At 42.1% G+C, this 23,204-nt stretch overlaps 2 protein-coding genes across 2 annotated transcripts in view; both read left to right on the forward strand.

Annotated features, from left to right (window-relative positions):
- LOC136625979 (sorbin and SH3 domain-containing protein 1-like) overlaps window positions 1-23,204 on the forward strand; it is a 227,220-nt gene that overhangs the window by 169,616 nt on the left and 34,400 nt on the right. The window contains exons 22-25 of the mRNA XM_066600632.1: window positions 1,833-1,870; window positions 12,514-12,683; window positions 17,035-17,120; window positions 22,692-22,859. Coding sequence (XP_066456729.1) covers window positions 1,833-1,870; window positions 12,514-12,683; window positions 17,035-17,120; window positions 22,692-22,859 — 462 coding nt within the window. The remainder of the gene's footprint in view (window positions 1-1,832; window positions 1,871-12,513; window positions 12,684-17,034; window positions 17,121-22,691; window positions 22,860-23,204) is intronic.
- Window positions 14,639-16,132, forward strand: LOC136624972 (sorbin and SH3 domain-containing protein 1-like). The gene has a single exon (XM_066598903.1). It carries the CDS (start codon window positions 14,639-14,641, stop codon window positions 16,130-16,132), a length of 1,494 nt encoding a protein of 497 aa, XP_066455000.1.

Consider the following 23,204-nt stretch of genomic DNA (forward strand, 5'->3'; position numbering starts at 1 on the left):
ATCGATTGATTTACTCATTCTCATGTGGATTTTCATTTAAACTGATCCGCAGAAAACTTGCTCACTTGATTTTATCCTGCACTCCAGGGTCATTTGTGTAATTTCTATACCAAAGTGCTTCAACCCATGAAAAGGCCAGTGTCTCTAATAAAGTGTTCATTCAATGTATGTCCATACTAAGTTTCTGTCAATAGGTTCTGTCCGCTAAATATAATATCCATAGTTCACCATGTTCAGTCCCTTTTTCTATATGTTCCACATGTCCACTGTTCCACAGCATGAAAAAGATCTTACTGGCCTGATCAATTATCGGGTTTTTCAGTTTTCAACTTTTGATAGCCTATTCAAGTCAATGGGAACTTTGCCTGCATTACTATTCCGGGACACTGCAGCATGTATAGACTGGGTTTCCGGCAACACATCTGCTTATTATGGTCTGGCAATCAGCTGAAAGGCAGCGATTCCAGGCGGTAGACACTTGACACTCAACTATTGATGACCTACCCTCAGGATAGGTCATCAAAAGTTTGAAAGTTGAAAACTCTAGAATAAATCCACATGAAGAAAAAAGCTTTTATGCAAAGGAATTGCAATCCTCTTTATTTGTACTCCATTGCAAAATCATTACTGCATGAAAGGGGGCACACATGTTTCAAACATGGCATCCTTAGTCATGTCCATCTTACCCCTGTGTACAAGTTCTTTACATAGAAGACACGTAACAACTCATCTGAAGAATCACTGTAAATATACAGTATCTTCATGCCTTGAGACTATTAGGATAGCAGAGCTATATATTCTGAAAAGGATAATGATGACTCTTCCAAAATGTAGACATTGTGTTGGGAAGAAAAATAAACAGAGATATCTATCTTTTTGGCACTAATTGTGTTAGATAGGATCTAAACTGAGATGTTGGGATTGCCCACCGGCTGCGTGGCACCAGATGGTGCTGCATAAAAAATCCAATGAAAGCAAATAGAAATCTCACAGGGCAGATATCTTCACTTAACCACCACAATCAGCAGCCAAATCCACTGGAACAGGTATAAAACCAGACACTGCCAACCAGAGAAGCTCAGATCTCTGATCCTAGATATTGCACATATCCACCTTCACACCACTGATGATCTGAGCACCCCATTTCTCTAGTTGTTTATAACTTGGGCTTGCAAGAGGCATGATTTTGCATAATCTCTCAATGCAGTGGTGTACTTGGGCAAAACTTTGTGACTTTTTTACAACTAGCGTAAAAGGCTTCATGCATGTCCTTAAGTGTGTAAAATATCGTTTCAATGTCCAAACTGTTAATTCATAGAGTATGTTCATTGCTACGAGAGTTTACACAAACATGCAAAATGTATAATTTTTTAATTATATTTTTATTTATTTTTTTACATATTTGTATTAATCTCTTTATTGCATATAAAATACTGGAAGCAAGAGACATTTGATTAGGAAATTTAAAAAAATCCCATTTCTCCATAATTTCCATTGCAGTCTCTCTTAATGAGTTTTACTCTGATGTGGAATTGCACCTCTCAAGGAAAAACTGTGTGTGAAAACAATTCCAGGCTTGCTATTCTTATACCAGCTGCTTATCTGCTTGCGCTGGCTTTGTAGGCAGTGACTCACTTGCAGACAGAAAGCGCGACTAGTGATTGCATAGCACGCCTGCCGTGAATGCTGGCTGTCTCTGGACATGAGCGCACACGGCGGTGGCTAAAGTTTTCATACATTCATGGAGGTACAACGGCAAAATGCACGGAATACTAAAGGATGTTGTCTGCATTTTCCCCATCTGAATGACCACTTTTCTTGGATTCTTGCAGAATGCAGCTGTGAGCCGCCCAGACGACCTTCCATCCTAGTAAGTTGCAAGCATTTCTCCCATAAATGCATGCTTCCTGTTCTTACAATGTTGCCTCTTAGCCCTCTTATGTGCAAGTTGTAATGTGTTTCAGTAAAGGCATCCCCTAAATAGGTCATGTGTCTTTAGTGCTACGTGTTTATAAATAAAGTCCTATTTGTTTGTTTGTTTTTTGTTACAATTTCTGTATTATAAAATTGATACAAACTCCTATTTCATGCTGATATTATGTATCAATAGAAAGCTAACTTATGGCATTGTTCCCATTCTACATACCATCACTCATCCTACTGATGAAACCTTCACAGGCATGCTTCACATCAACTGGTGCTAATGAGTTATTGACAAGAATTGTCAGAATTATGTTTATGTATAGGGCAGGAGGTGGTGGATAACACTTGATGTATCTGTGATTTTGCATACAGATATGGCAGCTTTCAATTATGTTTGTGTAGCAGTAGATTTACCTGCAGCTCTAATGAAACAAAGTTATAATATGAACAGATCACAATGGGCTGTAACTAATGACAAGCTCAGCTCTGCTAGATTTGCAAAGCAAGAGAAAATATGACATTTTCTTAACTCATGAATTTTTTTGTTGCAAACATAGGATGGCGCTCCAGAGTTAAAGGGGCTTTCCAGGCACACATACTGTTGATAACCTATCCTCAGGACATGTCATCAATAGTTAATAGGCCAGGGTCTGCCAGCCGAACAGATGCATGCTGTCAGAGCAGAAACCACTGCTCCGACCCCTGTGCAGGCACAACTCCCATTAATATTACTGAGACCTCAGCTTGCAGTTACAAGTGACGGCCACTACACAGGGGTCGGAGCAGCAACTGCTGCTCCGAAACCTGTGTATTGCGGCGCTGATAGTATGCGCCCACTTAGCTAATTGCATGGGTTCCCAAGCCAGCAGATTAACTCTCCTTAGGATAGGTCATCAATAGTATTTGTGCCTGAAAAAAAGCCTCTTTAAAGGAGTTGTTCAGCATTAAAAAAACATGCCTGCAAAGATGCTGGCTATGGCTTATAATTTCCAGTAAATTGCTACAAGGCTTGTAAAAAGGTCTGACATTGACTTGCTGCCTTCCAATAGGTGGCCCTGTAGAGGCATTGTTACATCTTCCTCTTTGCATATTTCCCAGAGGAGCATGCACAGCTTTATAAGTCTACTCACACCTTCTAGGCTGCTCTCCTTAAGGAGAAATGATACTTTTCCAGAAACACCACAACCCATATCTATGGTTTGTGTCTACAGTAATACTGCAGATCAACTCCATCGAAGTGAATGCATCTGAGCTGCAATACCATACACAACCTGTGAACAGGTGTAGCGCTGTTTTTGGAAAAAAGCAATCGTGTTCTCTAAAGCTGAACAACCTCTTAAAATGACAAATCCGGCTCTGCTAGGTCTGTGTATCAAAGGTTTTATACTACGGAGTTTAACCTGAGGGAGGAGATGCTTCTCCTGATTGATATAGCCTGTAGAAGCGTACTACAGGGACATGTTGAGTCGCTGATGTTGGAGCAGCACAGATCATCTCACTATATTTTGCCCTAATATTAAAGATTTGGAAGGGGTTTTAGTTACCATAATCAGGTGGGGGTGAACCGCGCGATCTGTAAATTATTCTGTTAAAAGCTTAAGTTATGCAGAAAATATCTTGGAGATTTGCATACATCACTTCAGGGGGGATTTCTGCTCTTATTAACATTTTAACACTTTCCTTTTGGGACTGTAGAGCTTAGAAGGGATATAGTGCAGTGTTTAATGGATAATTCGGCTGTAATGAAGCTGAACTTCTCTGTTCTGATGTTGTATATGTAACAATTCCATTATGTAACTTTAGTATAATTTTTTTTCCTCCTTTTTTTTTTGTACAGCGCCAAATTATTCCACATTGCTGTATCCAGACTAAATCTTTCCATACACACATAATAGCTGTTGTCCGTACAAGCCAAACAACACGACATGTCCAATCCTTCTGCTCCCCATCATCTGCCATTGGAGGCGGGTTGGGGCATGAGTTAGTTGTCCGATCCCGCTGAGGTCGGCAAATTCAGACAACATGCATTTCATGGTTTCTTTCTTGTGTGGGTTTTATAATCCAATTTTAGTTACATAGAAGGCCTATAAAACTCTAAGGCCTGCTTTGCAGGGGCGTATTGCATGCGCAATACACAGAGATTAGAGCCCATTGATGTCAATAAGTTCATATTTCTGTATTTTGCGCAAGCATTTCGGCTGTGAAAAAAAAGGGTCGTGCAGGGTATAATTTCTCCTATGCAAATAAGAAAGATGGAACACTCTATTTAGATGTTAGACTCTTTAGACAAGTCTTATAACACACTGATGAGGGGCAAAAACCTCAAAACAGCTGTCTGTATATGAATTATGGCTTGGATTTCAATTCCCAGTCATTGCTGCAAGGCTTCTTTAAAAAGTCTAACATTGACTTGCAGGAATGCTGCCTTCCAATAGGTGGCGCTGCAGAGGTATTGCTCCTACTTCCTTATTTGCATTTTTCCCAGAGGGGCATGGATGGCCTTACAAGCCTCCTCACTCACCTTCTAGGCATCTCCTTAAGGAGAGATGTTACCCATCCCGACCTACGTCACAGGCCTCTCACTAGCCAAGCCAGGATCCTACTGCACACTGATGAGGGGCAAACACCCCGAAATAGCTGTCTGTATATAGATTCTGGCTTGGTTTTCAATTCCCAGTCATTGTTATAAGGCTTGTATAAAGAGTCTGTCATTGACTTGCAGGAATATTGCCTTCCAATAGGTGGTGCTGCAGAGATATGGTTCCATCTCCCTTACTTGCAAAAAAAGCACTATCTTTCTGCATATTTGTGCACCAAAGGTCCTCGTAGAAGGGGGTACCCGTAGAGGGGGTATGCAAATACACACGCAATACGCGAGGAGATGCGTGAAACCCTGCATAATTCTGCTGGAAAAATTACACGTCTGGAACTAAAGAGCCATTTCAATTGGTGCGTTTGTTTGCCGCGTGCAAATGGATGTGCTGTGTAGGCAGCAAAACTACAGTAAACTAATATGCGTGCAAAAAAAGCCTCGTTCAGGGCAGCACCAGAGGACTGCCTCTGCATGGGTTTTTGCACGCACAAAATTTGCACGCGCAATATGCAGAGGATAGAACCCATTGATTTCAATAGGTTCATTCCTATAACTTTTTACGTGCACAATTGCACAATACGCTGTGCAATTCCGCAGGGAAAATAACACATCTGGAACTCATTAGGTTAAATAGCCCGTAAAATCACTGCGGGGCTGTGTCCCGCGCCCATGTGAACTGGCCCTGTGAGTGCAAAAAGCACAGTAGTATACGCAAAAGCGTATAGTTTGCGGTGCGAATGCGTTACTCTTACGCAAGCATTTTTGTGCATACAGTTGTGTGAACCTGCCCTGAGTGCACAAAAATGCAGTGGCTGAAGCTTGCACAATTGCGCTTACACTCATATGAAATCTGCCTAAGTATGGTGCTGGAGTCTGGGAGTAAATTGGTAGATATTCTTGCCAACTTCATGCACTTAATGGGTCATCAACATCAGATCTATGGGGGTCCACTGCTCAGGACCCCCACCTATCGGCTGTTTAAAGTGGTTGTGGTGCTGGATGATTCACTGCAGTACCAATTCTGTACTATATTTGTTGCATTTTTTTGATTTTGCTATTGGTCTTGAACTCCATTGGTTCTGCTTTGATTATATTCCTATTGAGTGGCCCACAAAATAGCAAGATTAATCATTATTTCCATGGTGCCTTTACCCTGCCATTTCTCATGTAAATAAGGGGCTTTAGTTAGTTAACTGCATTCCACTTGTTTTATCAATTCTATCATGCCACATTATGTATACCCCCCATGGACAAGGTTTAGTGACTTGAAGGGTGACTGCTCTACAGGAATGTAGTAAATACTGCCTATAAATACAGAAGGAGTAGTGTGTGTATTCTTCACCAATGTTGTATAGGGCAGGCTCTGCCAGGTGATGGGTGGGGTTGCTGTCGGGCAATATCTGTTGTGCTTTTATGTAATGTGTAGTGTTGTAAAGGCTACAGTGGTTAGTGTGTTACTAATTCAGGAAATATTTGCCATCTCTGGAATGTGTGTGGGTTTGGAAGAAGTAAATCATTTGGACAAAATAAACAAGATTTATAAACTATGACTAGAACACAGTTAAAGGGGTTGTCTGGTTGTTAACTAATGATGGCCTATTTGCAGGATAAGTCATCAATAGTAAATCAGCAGGGGTCTTCCGCTTGGCACCCTTGCTGATCAGCTGTTCTCACTGCCGTGACCAGGCTTGGTATCGCAGGCACTGAAAGAAATGGAAACTTTGCCTGTAATACCAAAACTGGCCACTGCAGTGAGAACAGAGCTATCTGCTTCCTGCAGAAATCCGCTTGGTGCATGTGCATGCCAGCCCACAAACAGCTAATCAGTAGGAATCCCTGGAGGCGAACCCTATCCTGAGGATAGACTATCAATAGTTTACAATTAGACAACCCCTATAAGGCCTCAAGGTGCAACTGCAGAACATTCTGGAACTTCTAGTTCCACATCAGCCTAACTTCATTTGGCAGTTTGTCTGCCTGCATGTTGAGGTGGTGCACATATTTTCCCTCCTGTATCAGTAAGTGTATGGCCATTTTCAGTGATTACACATCAGTCTAGGAACTTTCTCGTAAAGCTTAAAATCCTCTGATATGTCATGTAAAGCAGGGGTCCGCGGACCAGGACCGGGCTGTTGTTTGTTTTTTTGTCAGTCCACAGTGCCGCTGTTGGCCATCGGGCACTCACCACATTAGTAGTGAATACCGGCAGGGTCCGTAGCTCCCCTGCTGATATTCACTAAGCAGTGCTACTAGCGGCGCTGATCCCAGCACACACTGTGATGTCAGTATGCAGCTGGGATCGTCCTCCCCCCACCCTGACATCTCCTACTTGGTTACGGGAGAGCAGGGGGAGGAGGCGTCTGGCAACACATGGACGTCACAGTGTGCACAGGGATCAGCGCCTCTAGCATTGCCGAGCAGAGGAGTAGCAGCGCTTGCATGAGGAGAAAAGGGTAAGTATATGGGTCTCGGGGGGCTCTATTACTGCTGCGGCTGATATAGGGGATACTATTAATAGTGTCCCCTATATCAGCCCCAGTAGTAGTAGCATTACTACTGAAGCCACTGAAACCCCGCCCCCATATGACTAAAGTCCTGCCATGGAAAAATGCCAGTCCCTGGTGCAAAAAAGATTGGGGACCACTGATGTAAAGGACTGTCAGTTTGGCAAACATTCTCAATTATTGGACTGATCTAGAAAACAAAGGAAAAAAGTAACTCTGATTGCTACAACAGAATGAATCAAAGGGTCTTTTGAGAAAGGTATCCATTCCAATGTGACTCTCTAGAATTGTTTCCAGGGAGATTAAGTAGACGTGGTGTACCAATTTATAAAGAATAAGCCAGATAATGGCCATGCACTCAAAATTACAGCTAGTGCGCCCCTATTAACCAATGCTAACTGGATCACTGTCGATAATGGGAATCTGTCACCATTGTTTTGCACCCATCTCTGAGGGTAGCACAAGGTATTGACAGTCACACTGATTGCAGTGATATGTCTGCTGTGTGTATCTGTGCAGTAGTTTGGGAGAAACTTGCATTTTATTAGTAGCAGTACATACATAGAGGACTACAGGAAGTAGTCCTCAATATTCATGAGCTACAGTTAACCCCAGCCTCCATCCACTGCTGCTTGATGGCTGCCTGCCTATTATTGTGCATAGAGAAACAGCTGTCAATGAGTGGCCTGAGGGCGCCTTGGGCGTGACTACCCTGCAGCTCATGAATATGTAGGACTAGTTCTCTATGTGGTTACAAGTCTCTGCCAAATTATTGCTGGCAAACCTATTACTGCAATCAGTGAGCCTGTCCCTATCTTGTTCTGCCCCCAAAGAGAGCTGCAAAAAAGTGGCAACCAATTCCCATTAATGTTGCCAACCACATCTCCTTGTCAACAGTGGCAGCTGCAGATCCTCCATTAACAATACCAGCCACAGCTCCCCTATTTGGGGTACAAGTCAAAGCTGCTGCATTGAAGGCAGGGGCGTAACTATAGAGGATGCAGGGGATGCGGTTGCACCCGGGCCCAGGAGCCTTAGGGGGCCCATAAGGCCTCTCTTCTCCATATAGGGAGCCCAGTACTATGAATAAAGCATTATAGTTGGGGCCCTGTTACAGGTTTTGCATTGGGGCCCAGGAGCTTCAAGTTACGCCTTTGATTGAAGGGGTTTGTCCAGGATTAGAAAAACGGGTGAGCTGCATTTACAGAAACTGTAAATGTTCGTCCATAGGTTGTGTCTGGTATTGCAGTTCAGCTCCGTTCACTTGAATGCTAAATAGATACAATTTCAGATGCAGCCTATGGATAGATATAGCAATTTTTCTGTTAACACAGCGGACCATTTTTTTATAGCCCTAGAAAAACCCTGTTAAATATGTCAGCTGTATTCCCCCCCCCCCCCCCCCCCATTAATAGTGCCACCACATCCAGAGTGCATAAGCCAATATGTTTGAATGATCAAAAATGGGGAAAAAATGGTAGTCTATGCATCATTTCCCTTAAATTATCCAGTAACCATAACCTGGCTGAGTCTTGCCCTATAAATATGGCACAGTGGCAAAACTTATCGATCAGGTATGCCTAACTGTGTGTATGATGCATTGGTGAAGAATACAGCGTGAAACAGAAGTGGCATTTTAAGGTTCGCTTCCTCCTCTGAAGCCCTTTATTTTCTGGTATATAGAAAAACACACTGTAGCACAAGCTGATCGTGAACAGACACCGCCTGGCTGTCATCCAATCATAGTATGACAAAGGGGTTAGATTCCCCCAACTCAGCAATAATCATCAAATTATTCTAAAAGTTCCATTGATGTGGCAGTTACATTATCTCAAGCTTACACATAAACCTATACTTTTGCTAAAGCTGGCAATTATCATATCTCAAACTTACATGAACACATACTTTTGCTAAAGCCTAACCCACTGAACTGATGACTTCTGTCTTTGACTGCTTTTACAAGTCTGTTATGATAATGACACTGAATTAAAATGTGTAAAACACTATTACAGGACACTCTTACAGGCTGCATACTAGAAAATGCTTCTCTATCCTAATTCCTGTATCTCTTTGTAATAAATGAGTCTTTTATACGTAATTAGATTTTAGCAAATAATACCACATTGGAATACAACCTAATTAAAGTGGCTAGGTATGCAACTACAGTACAGTAATATGAGTGACCTATTTAAAAGATTAGGTATGTCTAATAGAATGCAGTTTTCTAATATAATGTTTGAATGCCTCCTGTGTGGAGCTTCGCTTTACAGAGGGTTATGCCGAATTACAAAAACATGACTGTTTTCTTTCAGAAACAGCACCCCATCTGTCCATGGTTGGGTCTGGCATTGCAGCTAAACTGCATGGATGTGAATGTGGCTCAGCTAGAATACCACACACAACCTGAAGACCGCTGTGGTGCTGTTACTATTTTTTTCTAAAACCTATAAAAAATTATTTCCCTATGGTATTTAAAGGGGTATACTGGTCATTGAATCCCCTTGGAGTTTTGATGACTTATCTTCAGGATAGGCCATCAATAGATGATCAGTGGGAGACCACTGCTCGGGAGCTCACATTGCTTTCAGTGGGTTGTGTACCTACTAGTGCACTTCCAGCTCTGACCCAAATGCGGACGTCTGACCCCATTGCAGGTAGTATGAGTATGGGGGCTGAGATCAGCTGATCACCAGGGGGTCCTGAGTGACTAACAACCACAGATCTTCTATGGATGATCTATCCTGAAGATAGGTCATCAATATTGCAAGGGGTTAAATGCCCAAATACTCCTTTAAAGGGGGCATGTTCGCTCTACCAGCATGTATGTTTTAATGAATACTTGCATTCACAATGAATTAACAGATATGGAGCATTTGTTTTTAGAACTCAACATTGTGCCGTTCCCTATTACTTCCTCCTGAAAAAAACCATAAGTAGGTGTTACTATTTCCTTTGTCAGAGAAGCATGTCCTTATACAGTCTGACATATGCGGTCAGAGTTAGACTGTGTAAGAATGCTACTGAAAAGGGGAATTGTGATGCCCATTTGTGAATTTATTCATACATTTCCAGGAGGAATAACAGAGGGATGGAACAGTGATTTCAGAGTTATCCCAAATATGTTTCCTAACTCCTGCCTTTAACGTACCCAATCTAGTCAGCCAAATGTTGTTTTTGTGGACAGTGGAATGTAGGTTCCTGCCAGATTTCTGTGGTGCCACCTAATCTGGGGGGAATGTAGTAGGATCGATGTGTCATTGATGGACGGGGGGAAAAAAGCTAGTTTTAATCATGGAAATCTAGTCGGAGTGTGCTGGAATCACTTCTCTCAAAGTGGGGGTGATACAACTATAAAGCAAGGCAGCTGCTGTTTTAGGACATCGTGCGTCTGCTGGTCCTTAGAACAAATACAGCTAGCAGCCTGTAGTCACAGCAGCTCAGGGATCAGTTGCATTAGCAAGTTGACATAATATGCCCCATCACAGTTTGCCCCTTTGTAGGGTAGTCCACCATCAACATGCAACCAGAGCCTCAAAATATTGTTGCCATGGCCTTCGCAGCTGACTTCGCCTTCTTTGGTGGAGGCGATGAGAGATGTTTGCATTGTACGGAGTTCTGTTTGGACTCCTACTGGAAGTTGTAGACCCAAGTCTTGTTGACTGTTATGAACAGTCTCAAGAATGAATCTGGATCAGCTCTGAACAGCTTGACATTCTCCCCTGATGTGTTGCACCTCACCATCTTCTGGTCCACAGTCAAAGGTTTCAGAACCCATCTCACTGAAGCCTTCTTCACCCCCAGAGTGTCAGTGAGAACACAATCAGTGGCTGTCTTAGGCAAGCCCACAGTCTCAGCAGTCTGCCTCATAGTAAACCCTTGGCCATTCATGACAATTTTATTGATTTTCTGGGGTTAGCCACATCAACAGGGTTGTCCAGGGCAGGTGTCCTCTTCAATGCTGGTTCTCCCACTGTTAAATTCCCCCACCCAGTTTTTCACTGTCACATATGAAGGACCATGGTCCCCAACTGTTGTGACCATATCAGTATGGATGTATTTTGGTGCTAAACCTTTCTGATGCAGGTACTCAATTACCGCTCATTGTTTGAATTTTGCCATTTTTCAAATTTATCAGGCATTCCAATCTTTAATTATCTGTGAAAATAAGAAAAAGATCAACTCTCAGCAAAATACTTTATATTCCTTCATCAAAGGGTTAAGAAAAATGGGAACAAAATTTCTTTACAAAACAGGCAAGCTAGGAATGACCCTCATAGTCAATGGGGTTTGTTCAGTGCTGTGTGGTTTCATCATATGATGGTTCTGTTCAGGTACTGGTGCCATTCTCCCACTCCATAATGGCGCAAAAGCCGGAAGCCAAAAGCCCTAATGTGAACGAGCCCTTATTTGATGGACAGTGAGGTGTTAAGCATAGACTGCCCAAGTCATGGCTCTCCAGACAATCCCTCACAATTGTACCAATCGACCAGTAATCGTGTGACATTAGGGCTAGGTGCACACTTGCATTTAAAAACAAAAGTCCATGTTAATCCCCAAAAACATGAACGGTTCTCCATCCATGTGCAGCTTCTTGTGGTCTCAGTATTCAGTCTGTATTTGGTGAATGTGTCCTTTTATTACTCCATGTGCCACCCATATTCCACGTCCACAAAAAAAACCCCGAAATAAGCTGAATTCCATTTTTTTTTTTTAAATGGACCTCACACGGATTGTGCTCATGTATGGCATCCACGTGCAGTTCTTCCCCCCCCCCCCCCCCCCCCATTGCTTTAATTAGGTGCATCTCATCCGTAAATTGGATCAGAATAGTGCATGCCATAACCTTTTTTCATGCAGTCCGTGTCTGAGTGAAAAAACTTGCTAATGTTATTGCCCCATTGGTTAATTTATGACCGTACGCTGTCCATGTGTACTTTTTTTTTTAACGGACTACTCACGGAGGAAAAAAAATGCTAGTGGGCCGGAAGCCGAATAGGAAGGAACACATCCCTTTCATGTACCGTAATTTACCTATCTTTTGAGCCGCCTTGTCTGCAGGGTCCTTGTGCATCTGCACACATGGAGTGTCCACAATAGGCTGTATTACATGAGTGCATTCATTTCCATACTAGAAGTACATTGTGGAATTGTTATATATGTGTATATATATATATATATATATTTACTGTACATTCCCTTAATATATGTCTGTAGGTTCAACAGAGGTAAAGCTATACTTTACTTTAAATTCCTAGTTTAACAGGACCTGACCCCTTCCTACTCCCCTGTGCTTTTAATCCACCCAACCTGCGGAGGGACTGCACTATTATTTTCACTGCTTGCAAACATTTGCATTCTTTCAAGATTATGAAACCGATTAAACAAACACTAATGAACTGGAAAACAGGATTTGCCAAAAGTCTCTTCACTGTTGAAATAGCCAGGAAACAAGTCTGTCTCACTGTGTGCTCATGTTTTTGTGTCTTTATGTAGCTCATATACACCTAGCTACAACTTTAACCGCGCCAAAGAGACTTCCCCGGAACCTCCACTCTCGGAGAATGAAAGGCAGATCTACAAAAATGTTTTAGAAGGAGGAGATATTCCGTTCCAGGGACTGAGCGGCCTGAACAGACGCCCCTCCAGCTCTGCCTCCAATAAAGGTACGTGAACCAGAAACCTCTTAGGGGTGTAGCAGAGTGCATTTACTTATATATGTGACTTATAATAGGAGATGATTTCATAGGTCAGTATGACGAGGTTTTCTATCAAAAGCTCATGATGATAATATACCTCACCTACAACTACAAATAGAGATTGAGTCAGACGCACTGCCCTGATCTAATCATGTCTCGGGGCAAGTTTCATCAAGATATGTCAAATTGCTGCATCTACCAAATCACATCATTCTGGAAAAGCAACATTCAAAGGTGTCTTTGGGCCCTTTTATATGGGATGACCTGTCAGGTGCAGATGCCCAACAGGTCGCCCAGTAATGAATGTTCCTGTACTCAGTGAATGGAGGTGGAGCGGGTCGGGGATCATTCCTGCCTGTCCGCCCCCAGTCACACTAAACAGGCAGTCGTTCACAAGTGAACTGCTACCTGTTTACACGGACCAATTCATTGTTCAGATTTTTGCATGCAGAAGCTGAATGATGAACGAGATGTGTACGAATTCTCTTAGGCGTCATTAGCAGTGACATACAATGCATGCTTATGCAGTCAGCAAAAATGGTGCAAACTGTATCAAATTTATCAAACAGCAGGATGAATTTGGCGCACCTTGATAGGCATCTTAGGTTTATCTCTCTGCTTTTGCTCCACATTATGGATGGTATGCAAATACATAATCAGGAAAATTCATCAAGGTTTTTATGTCCGTTTCAGGTGTAAAAAAGTCACAAAATTTTGCTCAAGATTTGCTTGCACAGAAATTTTGTTACTTTTTGACTGCTGCTCTTCTGTTTGCTACTTTACTGAAAAGGGGGCATGGCTTGTCAGCAGGGGGCATGGCTGCCTCAGACTGACCCATTTGTGCCAAAAACTAATGGAATTATAGCAAAAATGTATGCCAGATCGGACCTTGAGTACATAACTGTGGAGGAGCCAAGATGTGTCTTATATATGAAGAAGCATGCACTTCCTATATTAGGCACATCATGTGCAGATGGAAAAATATTGAAGGGATTACCCAGGCAGTGCCCGCCGAGATACACCGGGGTCAGAGGGGAAGCACTGCTATGACTCCTGTGTAGCAGCCGGAGCTCATAATTGCAAGCGCAGCTCCCAGTGAAATCAATGGGAGCTGTGCTTGTAATTGTAGGCTGGGATCCCATAGATTTTAATGAGAGCTGCACCTGAAATAAAAGAGCCAGGCGCTACACAGGGGTTGGAGCAGTGAATTTTATGATGCATGTGGACCCTCAGGTGAGAGAATCGCAGTGGGCCCCTCTTTCTACCTCAGTTTCTCCCATACTCCGGTCCCCCTGACCCATCAACCCATCAGGTTTTCAGGATTTCTATAGTATTTCTCAGGGGATGAAACTATTGTCCGTACCTCAGACATTACCATGTGTGTTCTGTCTATAGAATATCCTCAAATTATGACTCGTTGGGGGGTCATGAGGACTGGAGTTGGAAAACGCTGCTCTACACCATCGTCTGCTGACAAGTGTAGAGCATGTTTACAACAATCACAATAGGTTGGCCAAGCCCAGTGGGAGCTGGCACCTATGCAGGTTTGCCTGATGCTGATACCAGGCCTGCAATGTATCCTACTATTTTTTATTTTTTTTTGCTAATGGATATAACATTTTGGGGATTTTTCTTCTTTTTGCTGAAATCTCTATATTTCTGAATGAAATATTTGGTGATGTCTGTATATAAGGGCTTTTGCTGTTGGCATGATATCACATATGTGTATGGTTGCCTTAGAAAAATCTTGAAACGTAGTTTTAGAAAGTCCTCTGAGGATGCAAATGATAAGTGGCGTTAGGAATCTTTCTATAGTCTAGAAGAATTGATTTTAGAAGTGATAATTGCATATCCGTGTTTAAGTCTACTATAATTATTGCAATCTTAACATCGTGCCTTTGTTCTATTCTTTATGCTTGCATATGGACACCGCAGGTGGGAATGCTCATGTATTTTCTCATTCCTCATTAAACAAGCGAGCATGTAATGGTAGTAATTCATTAGGCAGCTTGTATAAGCAGAAGTCATCTTTGTCAGCTGCAAAAGCTTGCATAGGTGAAATTCTACCATCCAGATTTAAACCTATAGCTGCTCTTCAGGACCCTTACCGGCACAAGCAGAGTGCATCTCTGTCCCAGCAGAAAGCACAGAGCTGCGAGAACTTGCTTGAACCTTTGACATCTTTTGAAAACAAACAATCGTGCATAATGCAAGATGGTGGAATTGAGGATAATATGCTGGGAAAATCCTACAAGGCTTATAAGGTAAAGTCGGGAAGTGCAATGAGCCTGCAAGAGTACACCATGAACTCTACGAAATGTTCCTTCACATCCAATCTCAAGTCAGGTGGTGCTGAGTTCAACCTGATGTACAGAGATATGCACCATATTAACCGGTCTTCACTGCAGAATGCATTGTCATGCTCCAATGTCAGAGATATTGCTAACCACTTTGAGAAGGAAGGAAAGCATGGTGCCTTTCTTAAATTTGGAACTGAGGGCTCTGACAATGTCCCAAGGCATACAGTATCTTCACGTGTAACGGCCTTTGAGCAACTAATACAAAGGTCCCGGTCAATGCCTTCCTTAGATATATCCAATGGACAAAGTGTCTCCCCTACTCCTTCCCAGTCAAGAACAGGAGTGGTGTCTGCTTCCTCTGTCGAGTCCCTTGTAGAACGTCCATTAAAAAAAAACGAAGATACAAATCTACAGCTGCCTCTACACCAGACTTCCACCCCTACTAGTAATGTAGAAGAGATGAGTTCTGACCACAGTGACGTTGCTTTAGTTGATTCTATTTCCGTGTGCACAGATGAAACTGACCTCCTTTCTAACACATCCAATGACAGTAGCAACAGTACCATTAAACCATCCAAAAAATACAAAATGAACACCTGCAAGAGTTCCTGCCCTGCTTCCTACACAAGGTTTACTACTATTCGGAGGCATGAACAGAAAATGGCCAAGAACGCAAAGTCTACTGCAAATTCTGATCGGCAGATTTTTCAGAGAAACGTATATCTAATAAGTCCACTTCCTTTCAAATTAAAGAAGCCATTACAGGACAGTCCAAAAAAGTCTTCACATACCTCTGAAAAAAACTGTGATGTTATTGAGCCATCGAAGGAAAGCCATGTCGATCACCTCCTAAAGCCTTCGGAAGCTGTTGAAGAGAAGCCTTGTCTTCCAACACGGCAGTCTTCATTTGATATTGTGGAAAGACTGAGCTGTCTAAACGTTAACCATTTTGATCATAATAATGCTAATCTAGAACATGATTGTGTTGACTCGCTAAATAATGGAGATATTATCTCATTTCCTTTATGTTACGATTTGGATTCAAACAACAATCAGCCGAGTGATGGTGGAGCAGTCACTAGAGGTGGAGTTTTTCTGCATCTTGCCGATATGTGACACTTCATCTGTGTGACCGACCATCTCTACCTGTCATCCACCTTCATTTCCTCTTGAATCCACATCTGTGCTTCCCGTCTGTGTTTCTTCTGAGCTGACATGTACAGAGATTTGTTCCTAAGTGCAATGCATAAAGAAACGTAACCGCCTTAGTGTATTCTTTGGATACATTTTTAGTTCACTGCAAAAGTCAAATATCTGGCTATTGACACAGTGATGTCTAGATTGAAGTGGTGATGTCTACTGTAGATGGCACCAAAAAATTTTAGGAAGTCGTTTTAATGCTGTCTCACTTAGGACTGCACTGAAATATAGGTACACCCAAGCTTCTCCGGAGTTTCCAGGACACTTGCAGAGGTTTATAGTTCACTAGAATTAAAAAACATTCCATTACATCCTTCTAATAAAAGTAGCAAATTTCAAAATGTTCTTAATTTACGAAGAGGCTTTAGTTAATATCATCAAACTTGCATTTTTGCACCCTTGAAATTTACGAAAGCTCTGGAGTCAGAATATGCGTTAGTCTCTTCAAAAATGTACAGTTTGGTTGCACTTAGAGTAGATTTTGTTGCAACTGGCAACAGTGTTAAGAGCCTGAATTGAGGCAATGTTTGCTGAAACCAATTTTATTCATTTGACATCTCATTGCTAGATTCGGTTTTGTCCTGTTTGAGACTGCATCATTATTGTTTTGTCAAATTTCTGTCCATCAGTTCTTAACTTTTCTCATACTGTTTTAATCAATGGATCACAAACAACGAGCATTCGGAAGAGTTTGGTTGCAGTGATATAGTAACTTAGAAATGGTTTCAGACTGTCCTCTGTGCCGTCTCAACCCGTGTGTGCCACTAATATTAGCATCTTATTGCATTCATTGAACATACATTGTTTTTTTTAAGTAGATTCAGAATCTCCAAGACATTTTACACCCGTGGAATACATGGATCACCCTGAAGAATATGTGCGTCGACGTTACGACAGCAAAGAGGTATTTTAGCCATTTGTTATAAAGCATTTTAACATTGTTGCTACATAAAATGCATGAGATGAAAGTGAGTCTTGTAGCATGATACTACACTTATGATTTAGGGGTCGTTTAAAGGAGTGAAGAAGCGAAGGACGTCACAGTTCGCTCATGCAGCCCGTTTCTACAGGCAGATAAGTCGTTGGCTTGTTCAAACGAGAAATTGTTCAGTCGTTCGCTGAATAAATGACTGAGAATGACTGAACAAGCGCTGTTTAAACCGAACGATAAGTGAAAGAGCCAGCGATGATTTTTAGTCCAGCATAAAATGACTGGCAAATGAAAAGTGAACTATTATTATTAGAGATGAGTGAGCACCAAAATGCTCAGGTGCTCGTTATTCGAGTCGAGCTTTTCATAATATTCGAGAGCTCTATTTGAGTAATGAACCCCATTGAAGTCAATGGGAGACCCAAGCATTTTTGCAATTCACCCGCCGGGTGCTGAGCTTTTTTTTTCCCTCTCCCTCTCCCTCTCCCTCTCCCTCTCCCTCTCCCTCTCCCTCTCCCTCTCCCTCTCCCTCTCCCTCTCCCTCTTCCTCTTCCCCTCCCTCTTCCCCTCCCTCTTCCCCTCCCTCTCTCTCCCAGCCAGCCAGCCAGCCACATACTGCTGTGGACGTGCGCACACTGGCACATCACAGCAGGAAGTGGTTATGCGGGGAGGGGTTGAACACGACGTGGTACTTGCTCGAGTAACGAGCACCATCGAGTATGCTAATACTCGGACGAGCATGTTGGCTCAAATCTAATTATTATTGTTCAGTCGTCGGCTGCATTTAGACTGCACATTTATCTCTCACTTTCACTTGTCTGAATGATAATCGTTCCCTGTAAAATGGCTTTTATTCCTGATGTCAAAGTAAATTGGTAAAATTAATTTACATTACAGTAGTATTTATACATCTGATAGATAATTGAGACCTGAACACCTGTTAGATTTTCTGTACCCCCTGGAAACAGTGTTAACTTTCTTGAAACTGCCTGTCCTCTGTTGTATAATAGAATGTCTGGCTGCAGATTTTAATGATTAACCCAAATCAAGTGGTTCATCGTACAGTTAGGTCTTGCTGGAATGTCAATGTAGTGTTGCCTTTATTAGGTCAACACAGTTGATGTAAAAGCAGGTTAGCAGTGTTGCTGACATGATGTTATTATTCTAGATGCGTTGGCCGATATTTTGGTACTACTAACAAAAATGTGCAATTCAGCTGATAGTTAGAAGTGAGCCGTCATTTGTCACTACTGGATAGAAGCAAGTATTTCAAATAATAATTGCAAATAACTGACAAATATTTTATATAGTTTCCACTGTGCAGGTTCGCCTTCAAAGGGCCACTTCAGTGAATATTTTTTCATTCGTTACGTACAGGAGGTGGACAAAAATATGGAAACACTGTACGAAATGCATGCCTTAAAATCAGTCTCTACATGTCTTATTGAAATATGATTTATAATCCCATGTAACGTAAATGGAGGTAATATGACACAGATGCTGCCGGACCGAAATAAACATCTGCCCAAGCAACAAGGTTCCATTGGTCAGGGCTTTGTGACCAGCTGGCTCCCCAAACCACCCAGAGCAGGGCAAGAGGTGAAGTAAACACAAATTTGGTAGAAAAGCTATCAGCCAAGCAGGGATCACAAGGGCAGCTCAGTGCGAATGATTAAATTCCATGCATTCTGTACGATGTTTCCATATCTTGGTTAATTATTCCTTTCTATCTGAAACTTTTGGAGTCCTTCTTCTCAAGTGGGTCATGTGATCTCAATTCTGACCACCTGAGAATTGGGTTTATGTATTCCCAAATTAGTCAGTTTTTCAGTCAGTCCTCTGTGATGGACCCTACCACACAAGCTCTTTAGACGGTAACACAAAAACTTCTATCAGAGCTAGAGCTGATTTCAATGGGTTCATTCACAGCTGCATATTTTTCACATGACTTTCGGTAGCGTGAAAAAAAACCCTGCAGCATGTCCTATCTTGGTGCATATTACGCACCATATTAGCCTATTGAAATCATGCATAAAATCAAGCATGCATAAAAATACAGGAAACCTGCGTATCTGCTGCAAATGATTTTTTTTTTTTTACGCATGTAAGGCCCCCTTCACACGAGTGTATGTGTAATAGCCCATGCACAAAAGTTGCGTTTCTGCAGAATAAACTATGGGGGGTTTTTTGCGTACATTAGTGTATTTTACTTTACTGTTTGAGCCCACAAGGCATGTTCACTTGCGCGCGGCAAACAAAGATGCCCTGATTTGAAATGGCTAATTGGTCTAATGCATTCCAGATGTGTTCTTTTTCCATCAGAATTATGCAGCACGTCACGCATCAGCTGGCATATTGCGTGCACATTTGCACATCCCCATTGGCTTTTTTGGGGGCCTTCGGTGCACAAATCTACAGGAAAAAAAGAGCATGCTGTCAGAGTCTCTTTTGCGCAACCCAAATGTGCGCATATGAACAAACCCATTGAAATCAATGGGTTCTACTCTCTGCGTATTGCACGTGTAAATTTTGCATGTGAATCTATCTTAAATACTCTGCTCATATGCAGAAAAACACAATGCAACAGTGTGCTTCGGCCCTTGAATACGCTGCATATTCACGGACTGAAATACATGTACGCCCGTGTGTGTGCGTAGCCTTACTGCGGATACTAAATCAGCATGTCTTTCAGGGTTGCTGTAAAGGTGCATCAAGCCTTTACTGTGTCTCCATGTGCCTTCCAGCACCGTTTGTCCCAGCTCAACATCGCTCTGCCTATATCTCTGGAACCACCATTAAAATTATTTGCACTACTATCAGCAATTTCCTTCCCAGTCTAGTGTTCTTTCTGGGATATATTCCGACTTTGTTTAGTCTTGCAGTGATTTTTGGGCTGGAAAATAAAATATCATGTTCAGTCAGATGTCATATATGGAGATATTCTGCCCTGGAAGCATTACTTCTAGTAGAGAATCTATGCGTACATGCAGTACAGCACCAGACAGAGCCTATATGTCAGCACACAGAGGCAGTATGGCTCCATTTCAGGTCTTACAGCCTCTATACTCAGGTTCCTGTCATATGCGTGAGCACTAAAGCTTATAATGTGACAACAGGTTATTACCACATCTCCTTGGCCGTTCATCGTAAGGTTAGCAGCCTTAATCCCTACATTTCTCAGTACACCTGTTCCACCCTCACTAAGCTGTGCACCGTAAAACTAAGCTGTGAAAAGTTTATCCAGTAGTTAGATAACAACTTAAACAGGCATTAACTAAAAAAAGTGAATTATATCTGGAATTGGCGCGTGACTAAATTTATTTATACACAAGTCTGACTACGTTAGCAGTAAGAAATAAAGAAGGCTACTGATTGGCATACTCTGAAACCTCTTTGTCCCATATCTATACCAGCTTTGTGACATCTGAGCTAGACGCAAAACACTTTTCCAGATCGGAAGTAATAATTTTTTCCCAAAAGGATGGATATACACACTATTAACTAACGCGGAGAGCACAAAAATATGAATAATGAAACCCAACGTGGGGTAATGGGAAACCTGACCCTAACTAAGCATGCGATAAAACCCAACCTAAAGGATGAGGGCGAACCCTCGTCAGGAACCTGAAGCAACCCTGACTCTGCTGTATTGGGAAATGAGGATAATGTTTGCTGCAAAAAAATATCAAAGGAAATTATATAGATGTAAACAAACACGCTAAGTGCAATATAGTCCGGAAATAAATGTTACAACATCCCAAAATATCCTTTACACCAAACAGACTTATTTGACTATGAAGCAGGACTGGAGTCACCTATGTAACAAGAAAGACCTTGAAACTAGAAGTATAACCGGCGTCCTCAATGAGGAGGAGCCGGAATAAATGTGTACAGACAGGTGCTGATTGGCTGGCTGGAACATGCCTCCGAGCCGACCAGTTCATTTACACACCTGTGGAAATGATACAGAGTATTTGCTGGTGAATGGATCATGTATGAGATCACCCTGGTCCCGATCTGACACGGCCTGTGAGCAGTGACAATTTTAATGACAGTTGTGCCTTAAGTTGAGGTGCCAAATAGAGATGAGCAAACGTGCTCGGCCACGCCCCTTTTTTGCCCAAATACCGCGATTTTCGAGTACTTCCGTACTCGGGGGAAAAAATTTGCAGGGCGCCGTGGGTGAGTGGGGGGTTGCAGTGGGGAGTGGGGTGGAGAGGGACAGAGAAAGGGCTCCCCCCTGTTCCCCACTGCTACCCCCCACTCACGCACGGCGCCCCCCCCGGCGACCCCGAGTACTTTTCACTTGAGTACTGAAGTACTCGAAAATGGCGGTACTCGATCGAGTAATTACTCGAAACGAGTACGTTCGCTCATCTCTAGTGCCAAATTATGTGAGACCAATTGCCTGCTAGGGTCATGCTACTTGGCCTAATAAGCGCTTTCTAAAAATACATTTAGATGGAGAATGTATTTAAGGGGTTGACCAAAAATTTGCAACTATCATAAAAGACATTCATAGTCTACAAGTTTTGAACCCAGCCATAAAACCACTTCCAGAGAAGAAAACACTTGAAGTGGCCTTCAAAGTAACAACCAATGAACGTTGTAATACAGTATATGCATGACATGGAATAAGGGGGGTTTCACACCTGCACCCAGGATTCCTCTTTCCTGCTTTATTTGGGGAGCAGGAAAGGGGAATTCGTCTGGCTGAATGGCTCCATGTCAGGGGAGAACCAAATAGCGCCGAATGCACCCCATTGACTATAATGGAGTCCCTTCGGTTTCTGATTAGCTACCTGGCTTTTGGACAGCGTGCAGCACTTTTTCTTCTTGTGTTTTTAGCCAGATCTGCAATGGAACCTCCAATCGGAGGTTCTAATTTAGATGTGAAACCAGCCTAACCTAGCACAGCTATGTGTGTCTGAGTTCAAATATGTCCAATAATCAGAATTATGTTTCTTTTTTTATTAAACTTGAGTATATTTATGCCATATGAATCCAGTGGATCTTATATTCCAAAAAATATGCTAATTGTAAACTACTGTACAATATATGAGGGTTCGATCTTAAGTGTAAGACTAAAGTTAATACTATGTTGTTCTAATGCATTCTCTAACATTTTGGTTGAAAGTGACCATAGTGTGGCAACAATTTTTTTGTAAAGTGACACTGTCTCTAAGATTCTATGCTCCTCTCCTGGAGGCAGGAGATGCAGACAGGGTGATCCATTTGTCAAGGTGCATACTTTAGAGCTCTGCAGGATTGATTTAGGATATGGTGTGGCTGTTGACGCAATGGAAGCTCTTTAGGAGAAACTTCATGAGCCTCCTAATTTTCGAGGCACTGGGACCACTCTGCCTGATGCTGCCAATTTGCAAATTTTGGCAAGCAATGCAGCTATGGGTTAGTGACAGTATCACTTTAAAGGATGGATTAATAATGTCTTCACTGTTTGAACCCTTACTGCTCATTCTTTTGCCCATACGAGTGCTGACAGCCAGGTTACTCACAAGCCCATTAATGGCATTTTTATCTTAGAAACTTTTAGAGGATCAGCGAAGACTTAAGCGTGAGCAAGAAGAAGCTGATATTGCTGCTAGGAGGCACACTGGGATTGTCCCATCTCATCACCAGTTTATCACTAATGAACGATTTGGAGACCTCCTAAATGTAGACGATTCAACAAAGAGGAGATCTCGGTCTGAGGTCTGTTCTTGATAACATTAAACCTCTGCTTGGCCCATAGCAATATTTTCCATTCACATCCATTCAATGCAGCCAATCATTAGTAGCTTAGCAATTGCCATCCTTCATCTTTCTTTTATTTGCTTTGCACCAGCTTCGGGTGGTAGAAGAACTGCAATGACATAGCGGCATGTTGGCTTGGGAGATGGTGTTCACTGCATGAATTCATTAGATAATTTACTTTGTATCCTTATTCCTTTTTTTTCTCACATTTTCCCTTAATGTCTAATTTTACTAATTTCATGTAATCTACTAACCAACTAACATGTGTCCGCTGTGTAAACATTTGATTCTAATATATGTATA

The sequence above is a fragment of the Eleutherodactylus coqui genome, chromosome 4 (assembly GCF_035609145.1).
Source record: "Eleutherodactylus coqui strain aEleCoq1 chromosome 4, aEleCoq1.hap1, whole genome shotgun sequence".
NCBI classification, from domain to species: Eukaryota; Metazoa; Chordata; class Amphibia; order Anura; family Eleutherodactylidae; genus Eleutherodactylus; species Eleutherodactylus coqui.